The 25,490-nt window shown below is 52.0% G+C and overlaps 1 protein-coding gene across 5 annotated transcripts in view; it reads left to right on the top strand.

Annotated features, from left to right (window-relative positions):
- ZNF346 (zinc finger protein 346) overlaps window positions 1-17,115 on the top strand; it is a 32,163-nt gene extending 15,048 nt beyond the window's left edge. For 2 of the 5 annotated variants that reach the window (XM_053913113.1, XM_053913114.2), the window contains exons 5-8: window positions 1,087-1,320; window positions 10,826-10,919; window positions 11,274-11,494; window positions 13,173-13,295. In XM_053913113.1, the coding sequence (XP_053769088.1) occupies window positions 1,087-1,320; window positions 10,826-10,919; window positions 11,274-11,400 (455 nt within the window). In that variant the 3' untranslated portion in view covers window positions 11,401-11,494; window positions 13,173-13,295. Of the gene's footprint in view, window positions 1-1,086; window positions 1,321-10,825; window positions 10,920-11,273; window positions 11,495-13,172; window positions 13,401-13,732; window positions 14,538-15,231 lie in introns of those variants that run through there. The other 3 variants (XM_045185719.3, XM_045185720.2, XM_024577836.3) reach the window with 3 other exon arrangements.
- Window positions 17,116-25,490: the final 8,375 nt, after the last annotated feature.

Consider the following 25,490-nt stretch of genomic DNA (forward strand, 5'->3'; position numbering starts at 1 on the left):
TCTGTATAACGTCTTCTTTTTAACTCAACACCACATGCTGAATATTTTTCCAATTATGAAATATTCTGCAACATGCACATTTACTTTTGGAATGATTTGCTGAGACAATGGCCAGAAAAGTTGAGGTTCCCTGTACCAGAAAATCGGTGCAGGAGAAGCCAGCAAGTTCCTTCCAGCTTGCTAAAACCCTCCCAGCTTCCCCCATCGAAGTGGCACCAAGATGAAGGCGCACCTGAGCCCCCTGGGAGGGCTGCTGAGCCCCACTCCTCCCCCACCATACGTGGGGGTTCTAGGTCACATTTTTAAAGCAGTAGTTACTGGATCCACACCCTTCCAGCCATGTGGCCTCGACAGTGAGCTCATGCATCTGATTTATATGGCAGCAGCACACCTGCGGTCAGCATGGGGAAGGACATCTGCTGACCCACAGGAGGCTCACACAGGTGCCCGTACCCAGCTCGGCAGTGGCCTTGAGGGTCACACAGACCTGGGCACCACTCGCCGGCTGGGTGGTCTCGGGCAAGTCATTTCACCTGTGAGCCTCGGTGGTTCTATGTAATGTAGCAAAATGATACCCTACTCATGGAGCAGTTCTGAGGACAAAGCATGCAACTGAATGTCACTGCCACCCTCTTCTCACCCCCTAGCCCAGAAGGCACTGTAGCCCCAAAGGCCTCCCGGTGTAGCTGCACAGTTTCTACATCTGCACACCGGCCCCCAGCTCCTAGCTGGGGTACTGTGAGGATGGGAGTCCAACGCCTGAACCGGGAAGGTCGGGGAATTCCGAAGGACGACAAGACTGCGATCACGCACCCTCTCTAGTCTGTTGTCTTTTGGCAACTGGTCAGCAAAGGTGCTGAGCTTCCTCAGACTGAGAAAGCGGGGTTCACGTGCCTAAAGTAGTTACAGCTGTTGAACAAAATAGCACCCCCAGATCTCTGCAGCGCTCTCCGTGCGATTCCCAGCAGCAGGGCCACATGTGCAAGCGTGATTAACTAGTGACCAGCCTTCATTTGCATTCGTCGTCCTCGAAAGCCTGGCACCTTCTGGTTTTTTTACTGTTTCTGTTTGACTCTCTCACCACAGCTCTGTCGAAACGCCTTACAAACCCTCTCCTCGTGGCCTCCACCTTAGCCTCGCACCAGAACAGAGAGGTGACAGACCCGGACAAGTTCTGCAGCCTCTGCCACGCGACTTTCAATGACCCTGTCATGGCTCAACAACATTACGTGGGCAAGAAACACAGGAAACAGGAGACCAAGCTCAAGCTTATGGCACACTACGGGCGGCTGGCAGACCCTGCTGTCACCGACTCGGCAGGTAAGGAGGCCTGAGGGGGCCCAGCTCACACCTGGGGCTGGGTCAGGGCTGGACCACCAAAGCGACGCCTCCCCTCCCGAGGTCTTCTGGGGCACACAGGGCAAACTCAAAGGCCTGCAGAGCCAGGTGGGAAATTCAGACAAGGGAAAGGGCCTGGAGCGGGTGTGGTCAGCCGAAGGCTGCGTGCCTCTCCTGGCCAGCTCCAGCCATTTGCTCCCATATCTGTCCATTTGTCAAGAGAATCTGGAAGCCAGATTTGAATAAGAATTCTCCTTATTTTCAAATGTGCAACTAATTTTTTAAAATGTGAAACCCTGTGAGATTTGGGCCAAGGGCCACCAGTTTGCAGCCTTTGATTCAAAGCCCTGCGGTCCACATTCCTTTGGTGACAGCCTCTGCAGCTTCTGCCAGATTTTAGAGTGTCCGCAGGGCCCCCCCTCCCAGCAGCCAGGCCTGCCTGTGCCCCTGGAACAACGTCAGGGAGGAGAGCGTTCAGACTCAAGTATCAGTGACTCCCCTGGCCTCAGTGTCTCACTCACCAGCATCACAGGAGAGAGGGCTCACAGAAAGGGAGGAGCCCTTCCCGCCACAGTAGCTTCTCACTGCCTATGGTGAGGGGGGCAGAGAGGCAAGGTTATTGTTTCATTCAGCCAGTCAATGTTTATTGAGCACCTACTGTGTCTCCTCACTGAGGTGCAGTAGTGACCGAGACCGACACAGTTCCTGTCTTGGGAGCCTGTGTGAGCATGCGTGGTGGTCCTCAGGACTTCCTCCCCAGGCCGTGCAGACCCAGCACCAGACAGTCAACACCTGAGTCCCCCGCGGCACCCAGGTACCAACATCTTAGCTTCACGGAAGCCACTTCCCAGTCATCTGTGCTCTTCACACCGTGCTGGACAGGTGAACACACAGCTATCTTAGGTGCTCCAGACCGCCTGTGGCAAGGGAAGGGGTCACAGGTCTCTAATAACCCTCCAAACCCCAAAGCAACCACACAGCACAGGCCGACATGCCAACCTTGAACAGTACCGACAGAGAGGGTGCGAAGCAGTGGCTGTGAAGCAGGGTGGAGAGCCCTCAAGCAGGGTGCCAGGGATTGCTCCCCCAGTGCCATGGAAGCCTCTTCAAAACTGGAAAGGGACGGCCGGTATTTGCACACCGTTCCCACACAGGCAGTGCCTCCCCCTTTAATAGGGCTGGTCTGGTACAAACCTCAGAACCAAGTTCCTTAGCACCCTGCTTCACAGCGTCCTCCCGTTTGGGCCTGTGACTGATGGGAACAGTGTAGTGCCCCACTGGCATGACCAGGGGTCTCTGTAGCTGGCCCTTCTCTGCTCCAGCCCTGCCCAGGTCATCCTCACCACGTCCTGTCTGCTGGTGGGCGCAGGCGCCCCCGCGGCGTTCAGGCTGCTTGCCTTAGCGTGTGCCCACTGTGTTCCTTTGTCTCAGCCAGAGCCCCCTATGTGCCCGCCCGCCTCCACTTGCCCAAATCACGCATGTACTCTTGGACTGTAGCCTTGGTTTGGTTCTTCTTGCTTAAGGCGTTTGCTTTAAAGGTCGGCCAAAATCTTTCATGAAAACCTAGGCAGAGGAGTAGGGGCATCTTGTGCCCCTTTGATATTAAATATACATTATGATTTAATCCCCACGGCATTCCTATAAAGAGGCACTGTTTTCCTGCCTCACAAATGAAAAAGATGAGACTCGGGGGGCTTACTCAAGGACACACAACTGGTGTGGCCTGGTGTCTGTCAGTGGCACCATCAGTACGGGTCTCCAGCTCTGCCTGGCTCCGAAGTCCTCCTGCCCCCAGCTCTGAGCGCACTTAGCAGAGGGCTTTACCGGTGCAGGACGTGAGCGGAGGCGCTGAGCCCACTCCGACCCCTCGCTCACGGAGCTGGGGTGTCAACCCAAGGTGTGCAGCAGCGCCTTCAGCAGACGGGCTCTGCCTTAGCAAAGGGTTTGGTGTGTTAGCAGCTTGATCTCTCCCTTGGCTTCAGTTCAGACGAAGCTCGCCCGTTTGTTCCCTCGTCCGTTCACTCGGCCATCCTGCATCTACTGATCGATGTCCAGGCCTCAGGCTGGGTGTGCTCACCTGCAGTCACCTGCTTTAATCCTCACAACACTCTGTCGTGCGTGTTTTGTTGTCCCCATTTTAAAAGTGACGACATTGGGGTCAGGAAGACCACGTGGGCGCTGGCCGGGTAGCTCAGTCAGTTACAGCGACATCTCGATAGTCCAAGGTTGCGGGTGTGATCCCTGGTCAGGGCACATGCAAGAATCAGCCAATGATGCATAAATAAGTGGAAAAACAAATCGACATCTCTCTCTCTCTCCTCACCCCCCTCTCTAAAACGAGTCAAGAACTTTTTTTTAAAGAAAGATGAAGTGATTTCTCTTGGGCCGCACACCGGGCAGCAGCAGAGCCAGCACTGAAAGAGGTCAAGTTCTGTGTTGGGTCCAGGGACTAGTTTCCACGGGGCTCCTGGCAAGTGTCTCATGACAATTTGGCCCAAATGTGAGACTTCCCAGTGTATCTAAAGCTCTCCCTCCCACCAGGGCTACATGCAGCACCTGCCAAGCAGAATAACACCACGTGGAGTTCGCTTTATACCCCAGGCTCACAATTCCCTCATTTACCCAAGAACTAACAGTAAAACCTGCACGCCATTCAGGCAGCCAGGTCCGTCAGCCTCCAGCGCACTCGGCACCCCCCTGGTTACTGCCGTCCTCTGCTTCACCCCGTCCCTTCTGGCCTCGCCTCCTGCACAGAACAGGTCTGCTTCCTCTGCCCCGTGCCGACCGCTCAGTCTCCTCAACCCCTGCACTTCGGGCAGGCTGCAGGGCTTATAAAATTCATAGATAGCCAAGAAATGTTTGTTGATCTTTTTCCTAATATATGCCAGGCATGGTATATGTGGTAATGAACCAGAGGCATTGTCCAAGTTCTCATGGAGCTTAGAGTCCACAGAGAGGGTAGGAACAAGGGTAGGCACTTGTTCGAGGGTATCCACGAACAAGTGTGACAGCTTTGGAACAGGAAATAAGCGGGATGCTATGGGGATCCCCGACTATGAGGGCGCAGGCATCCGGGGAGCCTTCCCAGAGCGTGGGGGAGACCGTGTGGGGTGCGGTGATGCTGGGGAGAGGAGCAAGTGTCCATTCGTGGTGTGTGGGTCACGTTAAGGAATTGGGCCTTTGTCCTGAGAGCCCTGGGAAGCCATTGAGAGTTGAAGGGCCGGTTACAAAGTGGGGACTGGCTTGCTATAGGGAGCAAGGGTGGTGGGCAGGAGCAGCAGTGCGGCTGCTGCCGTGATTCCCACTGGAGAAGACAGGAGCCAGACTAAGGTAGCAGCGGAGGAGGTAGAAATAGGCAGATTCGAGATGTATTCAGGACATAGAATTGTCGGACCTTGGCCATCAAATGTGGGAGGTAAAGGAAAGGGAACAAGCAAGGATGGTGCCCAGATTCAGGTGAGTAACCAGGTTTTGTCAGCTTGAGTTGAAGATGCCCGTGAGATATCCAGGTAGAGGTGCTGGAGAGGCGGTTGGATATGCAGGTTGAGACCTTAAACAAGAGGGCTGAGTGAGAGATACTGGCATTTTGGTAGGTCAGAAACTGTTAAATATTTGGACTGTCACTGGAGCATGCCCACCCCTGTCTTCCCCAGGCATGTACCTTTACCTTTTCTCAGGACCCCATGAGACTTACAAGCAAGGGCGCAATGGGCAGTGGCAGCTCATCCCGCGCTAAGCACCTGAACTTGTCTTGAAGGCCCACTTTTCCCTGACGTTTTAGTGAGTCAAAAGCAACCCTGCTCAGGGCTTTCCGGTTGCTTCTTCTACCCTAAGCCCTTCCTTTGTCTCACTGGCCCCAGCTTTAATAAACATGCTCTCAAAATAAAAATTTAAAGCACTGTTAAATATTGGTAGTTCCATATGTTTTAACCTGATAGGTGGTCACTGAAGTCGGGGGAATGAATATGATGCCCCAGAGAGTTCGGAGAAGAGCTGAGCGTCTGAGATTGAGCCCTGGGACTGTGTCCTGGGCTACATCACGTGTGCGCCTCGGGGGGCGTTCTGCTAAGGGAGATAGGCACAGACAACAGATCCCGCGTGGTTGCACTTGTCTGGGACGTCTGGAGCAGTCAGAGTCACCGAACCAGGAAGTGGCATGGTGGGGGGTTGCCAGAGGTTGGGGGGATGGGGAGTTGTTCAATTGGTGTAACTTTTCAGTTTCTCAAGACGAAGAGTGCTAGGGATTGGTTGCCCAAAAATGTAAACGTACTTAAATATGATGAACACATGAGTTTCTCTAGCCAGACCTATTTTTTTAACATTACTGAATTGTACACTAACATGGTTTGGATGGTAAATTTTCCATCATATTTTACCAAAATTAAAGGTAAAATAATGAAAAAAAATTTTTTAAAAAGATTGCGCCCTCTAGAAATCCACCATGAACAGTGGAAGTCAAACAGGAGATAGCAAGAAACAGAGAAGGAGCCACCAGAGGACAAAGGTCAGGAGTGTGCGAGCTGGAAGGGCGGGGGGTGTTGAAGAAGGGAGGGGACACCAGTTCTGGCGGGGGCTGTGGAGAGCTCGGAAACGAGGGGCCTCGTCAGCATCCGTTTGTCCAGCAAGTTTAGATACAAGGCAGCCACACGCGATCTGTTGTGCACATGCACGTTCGTGTATGAGTGTGCCTGAGCGCGAGTGTGGTGGCAGAGGTTGCAAAATAGTTGAAAGGCAAGGAAATGGAGAAACAAGTGTAGACAGGTCTTTCAAAAGGCTGAGCAGTAAAAGGAAGGAAATAACAGGTGCTTTTTCAAATAAGCCAGATGTTTAAAAATCAGCTCTAGTGCCTTCTACTTCATACAACCGCATAGGTGAACCAGAATATCAAACATGTCAAATGAGGACTTCCGGCCAAGATGGAGGCACAGGTAGACACACCATGCCTCCTCGCACAGCCAAAACAAGGACAACAAAAAATGTAAAACCAAAAAATAACCAGAACTGACAGAAAATCAAACTGTATGGAAGTCCGACAACCAAGGATTTAAAGAAGAAACACTCACCCAGACGGCAGGAGGGGCGAAGATGGGCAGGTGGGCGGAGAGGACTCGCAGCAAGGTGGCGGCTGGCGGAGCAGGTGGTCCCACATCCGCGTGCAGATAAACCGTAAGGAACAACTGGGGAGTGAGACAGACCCACAACCCAGAGTTCCAGTGGGGAAATAAAGCCTCAAACCTCTGACTGAAAACACCTGTGGGGGCTGAGGCAGCAGCGGGAGAGACTCCAACCTCACAAGAGAGTCCATTGGAGAGACCCACAGGGTCCCAGAAAGTACACAAGCCCACCCACCTGGGAAATCAGCACCAGAAGGGCCCAGTTTGCTTGTGGGTAGCGGGGGAAGTGACTGAAAACCCGCCGAGAGCAGAGTAAGCGCCATTGTTCCCTCTCAGACCCTCCCCCACATACAGCATCACAGCTCAGTGACGTGCTTGCCCGGCCCAGCAAACACCTAAGGCTCCGCCCCTTACTACGTAACATGTGTGCTGAGACAAAAAAAATGGCCCAAATGAAAGAAAGAGCAGATCAAAGCCCCAGAAAAAAATACAACTAAGTGATGAAGAGATAGCCAACCTATCAGATGCACAGTTCAAAACACTGGTAATCAGGATGCTCACAGAACTGGTTGAATGTGGTCGCATATTAGAGGAAAAAATGAAGGCTATGCTAAGTGATATAAAGGAAAATATACAGAAAACCAACAGTGACGGGAAGGAAACCAGAACTCAAATCAATGGTTTGGAGCAGAAGGAAGAAAGAAACATTCAACCAGAACAGAATGAAGAAACAAGAGTTCAGGAAAATGAGGAGAGGCTTAGGAACCTCCAGGACAACTTTAAACGTTCCAACATCTGAATCATAGGGGTGCCAGAAGGAGAAGAGGAAGAGCAACAAATTGAAAACTTACTTGAAAAAATAATGAAGAAGAACTTCCCCAATCTGTCAAAGGAAATAAGACTTCCAGGAAGTCCAGGAAGCTCAGAGATTCCCAAAGGGGGAACACACCAAGGCACATCATAAGTACATTACCCAAGATTAAAGACAAGGAGAGACAGAGAAAAGGAGACAGTTACCTACAAAGGAGTTCCCATAAAACTGTCAGCTGATTTCTCAAAAGAGACCTTACAGGCCAGAAGAGGCTGGAAAGAAGTATTCGAAGTCAAGAAAAGCAAGGACCTACATCTGAGATTACTGTATCCAGCAAAGCTTTCATTTAGAATGGAAGGGCAGATAAAGTGCTTTCCACATAAGGTCAAGTTAAAGGAGTTCATCATCACCACACCCTTACTATATGAAATATTAAAGGGACATATCTAAGAAAAAGAAGATCAACAATATGAACAGTAAAATGACAACAAACTTATAGCTATTAACAACCAAACCTAAAAACAAACACAAACTAAGCAAACAACTAGAACAGAACCACAGAAATGGAGATCACATGGAGGGTTATCAGCAGGGGAGTGGGAGGGGGAGAGAGGGGGAAGGTACACGGGGAGTAAGTAGCATAAATGGTAGGTAGAAAATAGACGGGGAGGGTAAGAATAGTATAGGAAATGTAGAAGCCAAAGAACTTATATGTACGACCATGGACATGAACTAAAGGAGGGAAATGTGGGTGGGAGGGGATGCACAAGGCAGAGGGGAATAAAGGGGACAAAATGGGACAACTGTAATAGCATAATCAGTAAAATATATTTTTTTAAAAACATGTCAGATGAAAAGCTGATGAAAATTGATGAGTGTGAGTCCTGGACATACCTCGTTTTTCCAGAGCACCAGTGAGTCCTGCAGCTCCCCAAATGACTATTTTGAGTCGGGCTTGCAGATCAGCAGGTGGTGTTCTGAGCGAGATCGCGCACCTCACGAGGTTCACAGGAGAGTTCAGAGAGGAGTGTGGTGCCACGGGAAGAACAGGGCTTTGCCACCAGGGGCGGATCCCAGCTCTGACCCAGGTCACCTGCCTCTTTCACCTTTTAGGGTCTGTTTCCTGCTTTGAAAAATAGAGATCACCACCTGGCTTGCAGGGTTGTTGTAAGAGTCCAGTGACACATCCCTGGCTGGTGTGGCTCAGTGGACTGAGCGCCAGCCTGCAAACCAAAGGGTTGCTGGTTGGATTCCCAGTCAGGGCACATGCCTGGTTGCAGGCCAGGTCCCCAGTGGGGGGTGTTGAGAGGCAACCACACATTGATGTTTCTCTCCCTCTCTTTCTCCCTCCCTTCCCCTCTCTCTAAAAATAAATAAATAAAATCTTCTTTTAAAAATGGTAATTTTAAAAAACCTAAATTTAATCCTTAAAAGGATCCAGTGACACAAATACCCCAAATCCTGGCATGGTGCCCTGTGCTTCATAGGTAATGATAGTGGGCTTCTGTAATCTGAGCATCAGTGACTCTTATCCATTGGTGGCTGTCACCCCACCCGAGCCCCAGGTCCCGCTCTTGACCTTGGGGTCAGGGTGGTTCTACTAGTCCATTCCACAGCTTTTCCATGTTAGTATTGAACTGTGAATTCTGGCCTTAAATGCCTAAAAAGGGCCTGAATTCTGATTGCAGGAAGTTTCCCCTTAAGTGAAGATACGACGGAAACAAACAACCCTGGGATACTGGGGCACCTGCTTGCGTACAGAGGAGGGGAGGTGGTCCGTGTTCCCGGAAGCTGCAGTTGCCGTGAAAGGAAGCTCAGAAGATGCTCTCCACCTCTTTGCCAGCAACTCATAAATCCATGAGAGTAAAATAATAATAGCGATAAAAGCTTACATGTGTTGAATGCTTACTGTGTGCCAAAAGCTTTCATTTGAATCATTGCAAAAACCTAATGAGGTTGACACCAATATTGACCTCGTTTTGTAGGTAGGTAAGAACCTGAGTTTCTGAGAAGCGCTACTTCTACAAATGAGGAAAGCACATCTCAGAGAGGTTACGTAACTGACCTACGGTCCTACCAAGAAACGGCAGAGCTGGGAGTTGAGCAGGTGACCTCACTGCAGAGCTGGGAGGCGTTAGGGAGGCAGATGATTCAAAAGGGAGCAGAGCCAGAGGAGCCCCTGTAATCCTGTTGAAGTGCATTGCCCATGAGGTCCAGTGGGGAAAAACTCCAGCCTTTGTTAAAATAACGAGAACAGTTTCCATGGCATCAGTGTGACCTGGCAGCCAAGCAGAGTGGACTGGAATGCACATGTGTGAAAAATGACTTCACTATACTAGTCAGTGGGGGCGGTAGACGCCATTGAGTGAGCGTGTGTACCTACAATGCGGTGTGGCCACCGCATTCAAAACGACTGAGTAGAGCAACAAATCCGCATCAGCTTTTGCACTAAGCTTGAACATTTCTCTGTGGAAACTACTGGGATGACTCAGCAGGCCGCAGCTGTGGGCAGCTGGTGACTGGCAACTTCATCAGGAGAACGCACCTGCTCATGCATCACGTCTTGTGCAGAGCTTTTTGGTGAAACATCAAATCACCCAGGTGACTCAGCCCCGCCCCCTACAGCCTGGACTTGGTGCCCTGCGACTTCTGGCTTTTCCCAAAACTAAAATCATCTTTGAAAGGGAAGAAATTTCAGACTGTGGATGAGATTCAGGAAAATATGTTGGGGCAGCTGATGGCAATTGAAAGAACTGTGTGAGGTCCCAAGGTGCCTACTTTGAAGAGGACTGAGGCGTCATTGTCCTGTGTACACTGTGTCTTGTATCTTCAATAAATGTCTGTCTTTTTCACGGCACGTGGCTAGATACTTTCTGGACAGACCTCGCATCTGGGGCCCTTGGTAAATGATAGCACTGCTTTTTATTACGTGTGATCGTTAGATGTTGTGATGTAATTGGCTCTAGTTGAGAAAAGCTGAGGATAAGAAAGGGGAAGGGATTCAGCCAAGGTCGTATGAAGGCAGAACCAGGAATCCAGCCCCATATCTCTGCTTCTGACCATATCTCTCTGAGAAAGGCCACTTTGTCATTGGAGCAGCCCTGGTAACGAGACAGGGTGCCCGAGAGCCCCGAGGTGGAAAAGTAGATTGGTTTTCCGAGCAGACATTCTCATCAGTTACTGTTGCCGCAGGCCAGAGGAGAGTGGCACCTGCCCAGAGACCCCTGGGCGGGTGCATCCCGCGTGAGCTCGCTTAGCACAGTCCAGGTGGGAAAGACAGGCACACCAAATGCCACCTCTGTTCTGTCCATCCTTTATCCACTCCACAGACAGCTATTAGGGACAGGTCCGACACTGGGCCTGGGGACACAGAGGGGAGGGAAGAGGTTCCCACCCTCAGGGAGCACAGAGGCACAGCACATGCCCCAGAGCGTGGGGGTCTCTGGGGCTCCCACTCCGCCCCTCCATCCAGAAGGACGCGTGCACTCACTCTCCGAAGCTGCAGAGCCCAGGCGCCTTCTTACCAGGTAACTGAGCATCTTGGCTTTTGTGTGTGTTTCAGCCGGGAAGGGCTATCCGTGCAAGACGTGTAAGATCGTGCTGAACTCCATAGAGCAGTACCAAGCTCATGTCAGCGGCTTCAAACACAAGAACCAGTGAGTAATCATTCTTTGAAGTTCAAGGGCCTGCAGCGGGAGCTCTGAGCTTCTGAATCAGAACAAAGCCAGGTACTCCTTGGCTAAAAGGGAATCCTGGCAGCCATTTCTCAGTCAGCAGGAGATCAATCAGTTAACAGAAAGAAGTTTCACTCCCATCAGCGTCTCCTGGCCTTTGGACCCCCTGGGCTGGAAGTGCTGGCAGAGAAGCACAGGCAGTTCCCTGGGAGGCCTCCCAGAGCCCTGTCCTGGCCTGTAGCAGCTGCCTTTTCTCCATCAACTCCATGGCGAGGGCTCCCTCTACAGGTCGTTACCGAGCATGACTGGGCTCTTTCCTTCCTGTGTCGAATACAGAACACCCGGGTGGTGGCAGGGGCTGCTGCAGCCCCTGCTCAAGGCCTGCATTGCGCTGGGGGGAGACGGCACACGAATAAACACCGATAAGTACAATTGTGAGGAGTTCTTTGAAGGGAAGAAGTGAACAGAGAGTTGTCTGTCCGTGAGTCGTGAAAAGGAGTAACGTTCTTTGAGTGCCTGTTCTGTGGCCACCCGATACCAAGCAAATTCACTTCCAGGTAATTCTCAAGTGGCCCTGGGCAGAAGAGGCCATTATTTCGATTTTGTACACACAGGCAAGTGCCACCAGGAGCAAACCTGTGGGGCAGAGCCGTGATGCCAGCCCACGCTTCTCTGGCTCAGAGCATGCTCCTCCGGGACCCCGTGCTCACAAGGAGCTTGTGGTTCCACGTGGGGTGGGGCAGCCAGGGGTGGCCCAGGGGGGCTATGCCCCTTCCTCTCGGGAAGGAACTGTGTGGTGTGGACACTGTGCCACAGCACAACCTTCTGAGGGAGGAACCATCCCCGTTTTACAGATGAGGAAGGAGACTGAGTGCCAGGCAGGCGAGTCTGCTGAAGTCATGGCTTTGACTGGCATTTGGTTCTGCGTCGCTGCAGAGCCGAATGAATGGCGGAAACAGTGCCATCAGAAACGTCCCTGGTCCTCTCTCTCCGCCTGAAGTCCCCTCTCCCCCTGCAGAAGGCCTTCCTCTTCATTTGTAGATGTGTCTTTAACTGGGAAAGCTCTTGCGAGGTCTCTTAGACCCCGCTTGACCCCAGCCCCAGCACTCCGGCCTGGAGCTGCTCCCCTTGGCACCCCTGCAGTGCGTGGCGCCTTGACAGGTAGCAATTTCACGGACAATCTGGAGCCAGCCAGAGCCCCACTCTGGGGCCACCCACACCCAAAAACGCTCGTGTCATGCACTGTCTTGCCCCTCCACTCCCCAGCTGTGCCACCCTGGGCACCTCAGTGAGCCGCCCTGAGCCTCCAGCTCCACCTCTGTAAGACTGTGGCTACAACGTATTGAATACCTACTTCGATCTCGTTTAATTCACAACAGTGGCTCTGAGTTAGGACCCCTTTTACAACCCGAGGACACCTAATGTCGGGGGGTTCAGGGGACTTGCCTGGGATCGCACAGTAACTGGGAGCTGGACCCAGGACTCAAACCCCTCTGACCCCACAGCGCCCCTCACTTTACTGTGCCACTTCCAAAGGGAGCTCACTACCCTCGCTTCCTGTGAGGGTTAGAGGTCATCTGTTTCAAGTGCTAGTACCAACAGTGGGAGCTGTTAGAGGTGAGCTTTTGTCCACTCAGTAAATCACCTGAGGGGCCAGGCTTTGATAGGGGCGCTGGGCCACTGCAGGAGTCCACACCAACTCCTCCCTGGCCCTCCAGGCCGCCCTCTGGCAGGGGAAGCAAACCCTAAACAAGTCCCTAAACAAAGGAGACAGTAGCAGGTGGTTCTGGGGCCGGAGAGAGCGGTGGAGAGTGGCAGGAGAGCTCCGGCAGATCCCGTGTGAGGGGAGCACGGTGCAGGGGGCCCTGTGGGGCCCGGAGGCCGAATGAGTGGTGCTGGGGTGGTGGGAAGACACAACTGCCGTCCTGAATCTGTCACACTTAAAAGCTTGCTGTGAGCAGGCCACTTGCACTTTCTGAACTGGAGTGTCCTCATGTGTGAAATGGGGGGGTGCTGTTCCCCACCCCCTTTGCAGAATTGCCGTGAGGACAAAGTAGGATACTGAAGCAAAGCATCCAGTGCCGAGTCTCCATGCAGCGGCCCTCGGTCAAGGGGAGTGGGCCTGCTTCTCGCTCCAGGGCCCCGGGAAAGCTGCGGCACCATTAGAGTAAGCTACCCGAACACCATCACAGCTGCCCCAGACTGACCCTGCCTTTGTTCCTTCTCAAATTACAGGTCACCAAAAACAGCAGTGTCACCCCTGGGCCAGATTCCAATGCAAAGACAACCCACACAGAAAGACTCAACTACCTTGGAAGACTAGTGGGGTTCTGTCCAGCACACCAGGTTGAAGCAGCCAGGAGCCAGCCTCCCCGTGACTGTGACCATGACCATAGCCCTTGGCTTCCTCTTCCTCCTTTTTTACCCAGCCTGTGGCAGGAGTGGGCCACAGGCAGCCTCAAGGTGGCCCGGGCACACCCACCCCTGCCCCACCCCATTGGAATGGGCCCTGTAGGTCAGCACAAGGGAAGCAGGGCCCGAGAGGACGTGGGCGCCACAGGGAGGGAGGTAGAGGATGGCCTTCTGGGCCATGTGTCATGAGGCTCCAGGCCTGTTTCCTTGGCAGGTCACTTTTGGACCAGTCCTTGCAGCTAAACCACTGAGCTCTCCAGGCTTTAGGCACCTCCGGTGAAACCTGGCACTTCCACGCCAGACCTTGGCCAAGGCATGAAAGGGCAGGTGAACGTGGCTACCATGTGGGAGATTGGAGCTAATGTGACACTCCCCTCCCCCAGATAGTGCAGGCTTGCTAAGCCTGGGACCAGACACCGGCTGTTGTACAGGTTGCTGCCCGCAATGAAGTCCCCTCCTGGAGCAGTGCCACAGTCCCAGCAGGGCGCTGCTGTCCCTCCGGCCCCTCCTCCACAGTTCCTGAATGGTGCTAAGGACCTGCAGCAGCTGGGGACAGGCTGGAGCTGGAGAAGGCCTCAGTACCCGGTGGGAGGATGGAGAGCTCCAGGGCCCTTTCCCTTCCCCTGTCTGAGGCCCCTGACCTGGGATCAATTGGGAAAGCCCCCACCTTCGAGTTTGCTTGATGGTTCTGTGCCCTCAAAGGCAGACTGCCCTGGCCAGCAGCCCCGTCTGCCCAGCCTTCTCCTTCCCCACGTGCAGCAGGCCTCCTGCCCAGGTGGTGCTAGCCTCTCCCACCCCCCACCACAAGATTCCTGGGTACCAGGAAATGGGATGGGGCCCCCCAGGAAAGAAAGGAGGGCTGGGCAAGTGTCAGCAGTGAAGAGTTGGATGTTCCCCAGGCCCCAAACCTAGATTTCTCCTGTGCTGCCGTGGCCTGGGATTCACTGGGAGGAGAATTTTCCTTGTCTCTCTCCAGCAGGAATCCTAGGGAGTGGCACCATCTGCGGCCCCGCTTCACTGGGTCAAAGAAGCCCCTAGCTGCTGGCATGGCCTCCTCGCCCCACGCCCTGTCCCTCACCTGTGAATGCCTTCAGTGTCGTGCGGATGTGTGGGTGTGTGCTTCTGCTCTGTCACGTGGTCACTGAAGCATCTAAATAAAGAATTCCTCGGCCCTGGCCAGGTAGCTCAGTTGGTTAGAGTGTGGTCCCCGTGCACCTGGGTTGGAGCTTCAGGCCCCAGTCAGGCAGGGCACATACCAGCATCCACCAATGATGCGTGAATAAGTGGCACAAGAAATTGATTTCTCTGTCCCTTCCTCTCTAAAATCAAGAAAAAATAAAAAGAATTTCTCCCACGAGCCAGACTACAACCTAACGGATCTGAGATTTGGGCCACGCTGCCGTTGGGGCTCATGTGCATACCCTGACCCCTCGCCCTCATTCCCTTCAGACCCCCAGGGGTCAGGACAGAGGGACATCCAAGTAGTTTGGCGGCGCTGCGGAGGTCTTCCCTGAGACCCTAAACTCCGTACAGCCGCCTCCACCTCCTCTGCCTTCCCCCACGATGGGGGACCCTCTGGCAGTCTCTAGAGGCCTTAAACCAGTACTGTAATCTGCTTTGCTTGAGAGGATTATTCTGGCTGCTCTGTGCAGAAGGGATGCAGGGGACAGGAAAAGAGACAGGGAGGACAAAACGGAGCCCACGCCCAGCATGGCTCTCTCCAGGCTAAACCTTCAGGACAGAGTCTGAGCCTCGTTCACCTCCACTGCCCAGTGTGTGGAGGGGTATGCCCTGGGTGCTTGTTGATTGAATGAATGAGGGTGCATGAGCAGAGGCGGCCTTGTCCCGCCCAGCTCTTGCGCAGTAACAGGAAGTCTCCTAGGCCTGGTAACCTTGGAAGAACCTTTTCCATGACCCAGAAATGAGCTGAGGAAGGGGAATGTTGGCTTCGGGAGTCCTTTGTTTCCGACAACCAGATCTGAGCATGGTGTCCACACTGCTGTGGCCCCCGTGCTTCACTCAGCACAGCGTTGGTGAGCACCCACTCTCCACCAGCTGGGGAGGACCCTCCACAGCCCCCACAGGCCCTCAGCTCCCTATTGCCTCCACCGTTTCCCCAGTCCTTCTCCCCCAGCCAGGAAGTCAGGATCAGGCCCATCCATCCACTGGGCAGGGAAGTGAGGGCAGAGGGGTGGGTGGGCTCCCCTGCCATGCTGCCACCTGGGCCTGCAGGACCGCTTTGTCTGGGCTCAGGAGTCCCTGCCCAGTGTGTGTGCCTAGCCGTGTTGGTATGGGGATACAGGGACGAACACTTTCTGGTCCTCGGGGAATTCACGCAGCATTACGGTGATGGTCACAGGGTCGTACCAGGCCCTGTGGGAATGCCCAGCACACAGGCATCAACTTAGCCAAGGGCGTGAAAAGCTGGAGAAGGTGGGAAACTGGCATTTGATCTGCATAACGACCTTTTGAACTAGGTGGTGATACTCCATTTTACAGAAGAGGAATAAGGCTCTAAGAGGTGTAGCGGTTTGCCCGACGTCTTGCACTAAGAAGGTGGGAAAGTGGGGAGTGGCACCCAGTTCACTGGATTCCTATTCCAGAGCCCTTTTCAAACTAGGACCAGAGTCCTTCCCACCTGACCCCTCAGCTGCCTCGCCCATCTGGCAGGGCCGTAGTCCCACAGAGCGAGCTGCCACACAGGGCGGGGGCGGCAGCAGCACCCACAAAACGTCAGGCAAGGTTCCATGGGCACTTTATATTCCAAGCCCCCCATACCTCTCATAATTCTACCCGAGATTCTCAGTGAGCTGCAGCTATAACGGTAACAAGTGTGGAAGGGTTAGCTGGAAAGGCAATTTATGGATTCACCTAATGCAAAATCCTGGTGCAGGAGCGGCTGGAGCCAGGTGATGACAGCGTCGTTGGGAAGAAGTCAACCGCCTGCTTTCCTGCGCAGCCGCCCTGGGCCGACTCTGGAAGGTTGGCAGATGGCCCCTGGCAGCGCCGAGCTTATGTCCTCAGTGACTGGAACTGTGGTGGAAAGAACATCTTTTCCTAATGGTCCCAGCAGAAAAGGCCGGGACTGATACTTTAGCCAGCTTGGTCCCATTCCCGTCCCTACACTACCCACTGCAGGTAGGAGAGGTGGTGCTCGGTGCTCGGGGTCGAGGCCTGCAAAGGAGTGAGCTCCACCCAAAACGCATGGACAGCCCTGACTGGCAGGGTTCAGTGGGTTGGGCATCGGCCCGCAAAGCTAAAGGTCACCAGTTCGATTCCTGTTCAGGACCGGTGCCTGGCTTGTGGATGCGGTCCCCCTTCGGGATCCGAACAAGAGACAACCGATGGGCATTTCTCTCTCGCGTCAGTGTTTCTCTCACTCTTTCTCCCTCCCTTCCCCTCTCTCTTAAGAATGAATAAATTTTCAAAGTAACAATAAAATAAAACACAATGACTGAAAGAGGAGGAGATGTGCCCCAAAGAGACGAAGGGAGAAGGTTGGGTGTGGGTGGCAAAATAACTGGTCAGCCCTCCGCGGAACGTGCCTTTATTTAACCATTTCTCTCCTTTCTCCGGCCTTTGTGAGACACAGGATGCATGTGGAAGTGTGTGCCCATTTGTAGAGCACATTGGAGGAGCCCTCACAGGCCCGGATGTGTGGGCAGGCCCCTGCAGAGCCCGGCCCCGTCTAGACAGTAGCCCCCGGAAGCGAACACAGTTTTGACCTCCATCACCATAAATTAGCTTTGTTTGCTCTGAAATGTTATAAAAATGGAGCCATGCATCCTCTTTTGTTCAACACAGTGTCTGTGAGTTCATCCGTGTTACCGTGTGTCAGAAGCTCGCTTGTTCATATGAATGCACACAGCTCAGCCCTGTCACTGCCGATGGACAGTTGGGCTGTTGCTGGTCTGGAGCGGCTAAGAACGTAGCCGCTGTGAACAATCTTGCCTGTGTCGTTGGGTGTGCGGGTGCACACACACGGCCGGGAGAGGGATCGCTGCATCGCAGGGCAGGCACAGCTGGCCTAGGCACTGCCAAGCGGTTTTCCCCAGAGGTTCTGCCCGCACGCCCATCTGCAGTGCGGGAGCGTTCCGCTGGCCCCACGGCCTTGTCAGCACTGGCTGGCGTCGGCCTTTCTGAGGTTGGCCAATCTGGCGACACCCGGGAATTGGACCCAGGGATCCTGACTTCACCTCAGGGCCCCTCTTACTCTGTTCCGCCCTGGGATCAGCTTTGAATTTCTCTAGCCAGCATTGGTGTCTGATGTCAGTGATGTACGATCCAGCAGGTGAACACCAGAGGGAGCGCCAGTCCGTGGCTCTGGAGGCCAAGGAAGTTCGCACAGAGGGGGAGGAATCGGCTGTGGAGACAGTGTAGTGCCGTAGTGAGGAACTCGGGCTCTGGAGCTGGGCAGCCAGGGTTCTTGTCCCAGCTCTGACACCGCAGGGCTGTGTCTTCTTGGTTAGCTGGCCTGCACCTCAGGCTGAAACAGCGCCTACCTTATAGGGTTTTTGTAGAAATTAAAACAACAGCTACAGCCCTGAAATTAAAACAACAGCCTCAGCCCTGATCAGTGTGGCTCAGTTGGGCCAAAGGGTGGATGTCCCACAAAGCAAAAGGTCGCTGGGTCGACTCCCAGTCAGGACACACATGCCTGGGTTGCAGGTTTGGTCCCCATTCAGGGCGTGTGTAAGAAGCAACCCATCGATGATTCTCACACGGATGTTTCTCTCCGTTTTTCTCCCTTCCCTTCCCCCCTCTCTAAAACGAAACAAATAAAATCTTTAAAAATAAATAAATAAATAAATAAAATCTCTAAAACAAGAGAACCGCTGCCCGTGAAGCCACCCCAATGCTGACGCATGGCAGAGGCCGTGTGAGCCCTGACTGCTGCCGTTCCTACCGCTCGCCTGGAGGAAGCGCCGGTCCCCTGGGAAGGAGGACAAGTCCGCAGGCAGCTGGGGCCTGGCACAGCCCCCTGTGTTAAGACACAATAATTGTGAAGGGATTAAGAAACAAACAAACGGGGCGGGGATGGGGGGGAATGGAACAACTGTAATAGCATAATCAATAAATATATTTTAAAAAAAGAAACAAAAACACACTCACAGACAGACAACAGCACAGTGATCCCCAGAGGGAAAGCGGGCAGGGGGAGGCAGCGGAGGGTAAAGGGAGAGAAATGGTGATGCAGGGAGACTCGACTTGAGGTGATGAACACACACTACAATATATAGATGGTGTATCATAGAACTGTACCCCTGAAACTTACAACCCATATAATGTTTTTAACCAGTGTCACCCCAATAAATTCAGTTTTTAAAAAAGACAATGATTTACACAATGCTGGAAACAATTCAACCTGAAAGGGGGCAGCATGGGGCAGCGGTGGCTCTTCCTGGGCTCCAACAAGAACCCACATTCTGGTGTCTCTCTCTGTCTCTCTGTCTCTCTGTCTCTCTGTCTCTCTCTCTCTCTCGTGCGCATACAGGCCTTTCCTCCCCTGTCTTCCCTCAAGGCACACACCTTCGTTTTCTCTCCTAATCTCCAAGGGCCCGTCTTCTGCCTCTGTAGCTTGTTTCCGGAGCCCACGCAGCCCGGCTGGCTCACCTTTTCCATGGCTCATTTCTTTTACCTCTGTGACTTTTTAAATAAACCTTTGCTTATTTAACAAAAATAAAACTGCCCTGACCAGTGTGGCTCAATTGGTTGGGTGTCGTCCCGCAAAATGAAAGGTCGGCAGTTGTATTCCTGGTCAGGGCACACGCTTGTGCTGTATGTTCAGTCCTCGGTGTGAGTGTGTACGGAAGGCAACCAATCAATGTTTCTCTCACATCGATGTTTCTCTCCCTCTCTCTCTCCCCTTCCCCCTCTAAAAATAAATAGGTAAATGAAATCTTTTAAAATAAAAAAAATAAAAATAAAACCACCTTCCACAGCTAGGGCACCTCAGCTCACCCCCGGCACCCCAGGGGAAGACACAATGAAGCTCTGCCTGTAACGCTCTGGTCCAGAGCGGGATGCAAAGCCGTGTTGGGATGTCATCGCGGGCAGTGCAGACACAGAGCTGTGCGCGCACCCAGACAGCGGCCACGGAGTGTGTCTGGGAGACTGGTGTGGTACTCAGGGTCCCCAGGCACGGGTCTGAGCCCTGCTACCAGCCTCATGGGACCCGAGGCCGTGACAGTTTCTGTGAAGTGCAAGTTGGAAGAAATCACAGCTCCCAGCTGGAGTCCCCAGTGACAGGCAGTCAGGGCTTCTTCCCAGAGCAGGTGAAAGAGAAAGCCCTTGCCTTCACAGCAGCCGCTCTCCTCCTACCCAGACCTTCCACCCAGTGGTCACTGGCGTCAAATGCAACTTCTCCCTCTGACCATCTGTTCTCCTAACCACCTCACTGACTCTGCCCTGTGCCAAGCCCACATTACAGAGAGGGCAGGCACGCCCCTGCTCTGGCACTCCCCGGTTCCCTGGCCACAAACATTGCTTCCCGAGTCCGGAACTTCACTCCGCTAACGTGCTGTCTGGGCTACGGTGCAGTGACCCCAATGGCCACTAGGTGGAGACCGCTCCCTTTTTTTTTTGGTTTTTTTTTTTTTGGCTGGGTGAAGTAGACCAGCCACGGGGCCTTACCGCCGGGTTTAGCACAGAAGAGTATAGGTTGCCAACTGGCTCTTCCATCAGGACATTCCCCTCTGGAGGACACCTGTGAGAGCTTTAATTTAGTCACCTGTCTGGGAGCATACCTGATGTCTGGCCTATTCGTCAGCCTTTATTTAACTCTTCCTTTGAGCTCCGTTCTTTGACCCTGGGGCTTTGAGAGACTGATCATGGTCAACTTGGTCCGGGGGAGCCTATGACCCAGGGCTGGGCCACCAGATCATACCCCTGGAGCTATCTTTGCTGACACATAAGGACTAGTTGCCTGAGAATTTAGTACACACGGAGGAAAACGAAGATGAAAGATGAGAAGACACTAATTTCTGATAAGCACCTGGATCCAACCTTGCCTGAAGGTAATGTTCTCAGGACATTTTAGCTAGGAATCAATAAGTTCCCTTTTTCCTTAAGTCAGTTTAACTTGGGTTTCTATCACTTACAACCAAGAGCTCTACTTAACACTTGCTCCAGCTCCCCTTCTCAAGCTGGAGACATCTACCCATCTGGAGAAGATCACTGACCCCGAGGCTGCACTGACTGCCCTCCATGTGCTCCCAGACGCTCTGTACCCGCTCTGACATTGTCCCTATGCACTGTGTTACCATCTGTTTTAGTCCCTGTCTCCTCTTTTAGACTAGAAATTCTTTGAGGTCACTCAATGTTACTGTGTCAATCCAGCCATTGAGATGAGGAGTCCATTTCCCCACCCCTTGAGTCTGGGCCGGCCTCAAGACTCGCTGCCCTGGCCAGGTAGCTCAGCTGGTTAGAGCATCATCCTGATACACCAAGGCTGCAGGTTTGATGCTCAGCCAGGGCACATACAGGAAGCAACCAATGAATGCATCGATAAGTAGAACAACAAATTGATGTTTCTCTCTCTCCCTCCTTCCCCCTTTTCTCACTCTCCCTAAAAGCCAATTTAAAAAAAAAGTTTGCCCTGACTGGCATGGCTCAGCTAGTTGAGCATCGTCCCCCAAAGCAAAAAGTCACCAGTTCAATTTCTGGTCAGAGAAAATGCGTGAATTGTAGGCCCAGTCCCAGTTGGGGACTTGTTCTGATCAGAGCATGCAGTGATGTGACATTGTGCAACTTTCAAGGCTGGGACTTGGGCCTTGCAGTTTACATTCCTGACTCTGTGAAAGGAAATCCAGGCTGGACGTGAGGAGAGCAGCCAGCAGCCAGCTCCCTGCTCATGGAGGAGACCATCATAGGCCCTCCGGCACAGCAGAGCCACCAGCGTGAGTGACCTGAGGAGACACCAGCAGAAGAACTGCCCCGCTGAGCTCCGCCAATCTACAGAATCATGAGGAATGAGAAAGTGTTTGTCTACATACACTTCCTTGAGCCAAAACTGATGACAATTGCCAGAGGAGCAAGAACTCAAATACCCCTGAGAATGCCTGTTACGCATTTGAGACTAAGGAGAGGATATAAGGAAGGGTACATGAGGGTGGAAGAAAGCACAATGGGGACAGGTTTGCAGGATACTTAATAAGATTCGGTGCTCTTGCCCGGGCTACTGTGGCTCAGTGGATTGAGTGCCTGACTGCGAAGCCAAGGATCATTGATTCGATTCCCAGTCAGGGCACATGCCTGGGTTGCGGGCCAGGTCCCAGGTGAGGGGCGCTCGAGAGGCAACCACACATTGATGTTTCTCTCCCTCTCTTTCTCCCTCCCTCCCCCTCTAAAAATAAATAAAAAGTCTTAAAGAAGGAAAGAGAAAGATTTTAGCTTTCGTTGTAGTTGATAGGCTTAAGAGACCAGTGCAGGTGGAAAGCTATAGTTCCAGGAACTGACTCTAGGCGGAGGATGAGCAATGCAACCTTTGTGTCCCAGGGAGTCTGAAAGCAATGGAGATGGCACCTGCGCCATTCTATTCCAGAGAGGGAACATCCGTGATGCAGATAAAGAACTGTTGATCAGAAGAAAAAGAAATACAGTTATACCTTGGTACTTGCGGGCTTCAGAACTCACCAAACTCTGTAATCCCAGCATTTTGAGGAGAAAAAAATGTTTCAGGGCTCGGCACTTGCTCGGGACTCATTGCACTTGCGAGAACTTGTGTGAGTCAGGATGCTGCCCCTCAAGAGAAAATGCTTCATCATTTGGTACTCGTAGGTTTCTTGGCACTCGCCATGAGGTCCAGAATGAATTAACGGTGAGTATCGAGGTGCCATTGTACTAGGAAAATCGCTGCTGGACTGCCTTCTAAAAGGTTGACTTAAGATGAGATGCTAAAACAGCTTTTAGGAGACTTCTGGCCAAGATGGAGGCGTAGATAGACACACGGTGCCTCCTCGTACAACCAAGAGAAGGACAACAACAAATTTAAAAACAAAAAACATCCAGAACTGACAGAAAATCGAACTGTAGGGAAGTCCGACCACCAAGGAGATAAAGAAGAAATACTCATCCAGACCAGTAGGAGGGGTGGAGACGGGCAGCTGGTTGGACAGAACTCACAAGGCAGTGGCTGGAGGACTGGGGGTCCCACATTCCTGGTCAGATAAACCAGGAGAAACAACTGGGGAGTGAGACAAACCCATAACCCAGGGCTCTAGGGGGGAAATAAAGCCTCAAACCTCTGACTGAGAACACCTGTGGGGGTTGTAGCAGTGGGAGGAACTCCCAGCCTCATAGGAGAGTCCGTTGGAGAGACCCACAGGGTCCTAGAACATACACAAGCCCACCCACCTGGGAATCAGCACCAGAAGGGCCCAGTTTTGCTTGTGGGTAGTGGAGGAAGTGACTGAAACCTGGCAGAGAGTGGAGCAAGCGGCATTGTTCCCTCTGGGACCCTCCCCCACATACAGCGTCACAACCCAGCAATGTGGGTTGCCCTGCCCTGGTGAACACCTAAGGCTCCTCCCCTTATATGTAACAGGCAAGCTGAGACAAAGAAAAGAAATGGCCCAAATGAAAGAACAGATCAAAGTTCCAGATAAAATACAACTAAGCAATGAAGAGATAGCCAACCTGTCGATGCACAGTTCAAAACACTGGTAATCAGGAAGCTCACAGAATTGGTTGAATTTGGTTGCAAATTAGAGGGGAAAATGAAGGCTATGCTAAGTGAAATAAAGGAAAATGTACAGGGAACCAATAGTGACAGAAAGGAAACCAGGACGCGAATCAACAGTGTGGAGCAGAAGGAAGAAAGAAACATTCAACCAGAACAGAATGAAGAAACAAGAATTCAAAAAAATGAGGAGAGGCTTAGGACCCTTAAGGACATCTTTGAATGTTCCAACATCCGAATCATAGGGGTGCCAGAAGGAGAAGAGGAAGAGCAAGAAATTGAAAACTTACTTGAAAAAATAATGAAGAAGAACTTCCCCAATCTGGCAAAGGAAATAGACTTCCAGGAAGTCCAGGAAGCTCAGAGATTCCCAAAGAAGCTGGACCCAAGGAGGAACACACCAAAGCACATCATAATTACATTACTCAAGGTTAAAGATAAGGAGAGAATCTTAAAAGCGGCAAGAGAAAAGAAGACAGTTACCTACAAAGGAGTTCCCGTAAAACTATCAGTTGATTTCTCAAAAGAGACCTTGCAGGCAAGAAGGGGCTGGAAAGAAGTATTCCAAGTCATGAAAGGAAAGGACCTACATCCAAGATGACTCTATCCAGCAAAGCTCTCATTTAGAATGGAAGGGCAGATAAAGTGCTTCCCAGATAAGGTCAAGTTAAAGGAGTTCACCATCACCAAGCCCTTACTATATGAAATGTTAAAGGGACTTATTTAAGAAAAAGAAGATAAAAAATATGAACAGTAAAAATATAACAAATGCACAGTTATCAACACCCAAACCTGAAACAAAAACAGATACAAACTAACAAACAACTAGAACAGGAACAGAATCACAGAAATGGAGATCACATGGAGGGTTATCAGTGGGGGGGGGTGGGAGGGGAGAGAGGGGGGAAAGTACAGAGAATAAGAAGCATAAATGGTAGGTAGAAAATAGACAGGGGGAGGGTAAGAATAGTATAGGAAATGTTGAAGCCAAAGAACTTATATGTATGACCCATGGACATGAACTAAAGAGTGGGGGAATGCAGGTGGGATGGGGTGCGCGGGGCTGAGCGGAATAAAGGGGGGGAAATGGGACAACTGTAATAGCATAATCAATAAAATATATTTTTAAAAAAAGAAAGAAAAAAGCTTTTAGGACACATAGCCCGCCATCTTCTCAGATCACTGGCTTCTGAATAAAGCAGCCATAAAGATTTTCAATCCCTGTCTCTACTTACTGGTTCTTGCAGCGACGGGCAGCAGGAACACTGGCTTTTCCGGCTTCACCTGTGCATTTGACTCTTCCTCCACTCTGCTCTCATGAATGACGGTGTCTAGGAAGATGGCACTAATGCTGACAGAGAGAGAGTGAGTCTTGACCCAGCTCTTCCTGAAGCCAAACCCATCCCTGGACCTTAAAATTCTATGAGCCAATAAATTCACTATTTTGCTTACACTTATTTGAGTTGGGATATCTGTTCCCTGAAACTCAGCGAAAATACTCCCTGAAGGTCAGGAAGCCCAAGAGGGCCTAAGGAATCGCCCAGCAGAGGGGTTATCAGAGTAACAGAGGGGCCTCTAGAGAGTGTGGGGAAAGGAATTTCCTTTTCTTCCGCCCCTACTCTATTCCAGGGCCGTGGGATGAGACAAAGTTTTGCCCAGAGGACCTCATGGGCACAAATGATTCACTGCAATTGTGGTAAAGTGCTGCCAAGGGCAAATGCCACTGCAGCCAGGGCATGTAATAGGAGGGATGAGCCGGGGTGGGGGTGGGGCAGGGGAGGTCTCCCTGAGGAAGCCACAGGCAAATTGAGCTTTCTAGCCTGAATAGGAATTAGCTAGCGAGGGGAGGCAGGGGAAAGGGTAGATGTGAGAGGGGGAACGGTCCAGGCAGAGGGAACAGCATGTGCCAGGGTCCTGAGGCAAGAAGATGCTCCTCCCCTTGAAGGGCAGAATATGAGATTATGAGAATATGTCAATAGGTAAAGAGAGGGACAGGCAGGAGCCAGGTCCCTCAGGACATATCAAGATTTCCAGCAGCACCCTGACTGATGTGGCTCGGTAGGTTGGGCATCGTCCCACAAACCAAGAGGTCCTGTGTTTGATTCCCGGTCAGGGCACATGTCTGGGCTGCAGGTTTGGTCCATGTCGGGGCATGTACAAGAGGCAACCAATCGATGCTTCTCCATCACATCAATGTTTCTCTCCCTTTCTTTCTCCCTCCCTTCCCCCTCTCTAAAAATAATGAAAATCCTTTCTGTAAAAAAAGATTTTCAGCAAAAAAACACAGAAACCAACTCCAGCTAGTAAAGTTCACAAAACTACCAAGAGCACTAAGGACCTGGGCTTGGGCCACATAAGCAGAGTCACAGAGCAGGCGCAGAAACGACACCATCGCCTTCATCACACTGGACACTGCTGCTTGTGCCCTGGGCCTCACAAGCCCCTCCTGGCATCCCTGGTTC

The sequence above is a fragment of the Desmodus rotundus genome, chromosome 10 (assembly GCF_022682495.2).
Source record: "Desmodus rotundus isolate HL8 chromosome 10, HLdesRot8A.1, whole genome shotgun sequence".
In the NCBI taxonomy this organism is placed as follows: Eukaryota; Metazoa; Chordata; class Mammalia; order Chiroptera; family Phyllostomidae; genus Desmodus; species Desmodus rotundus.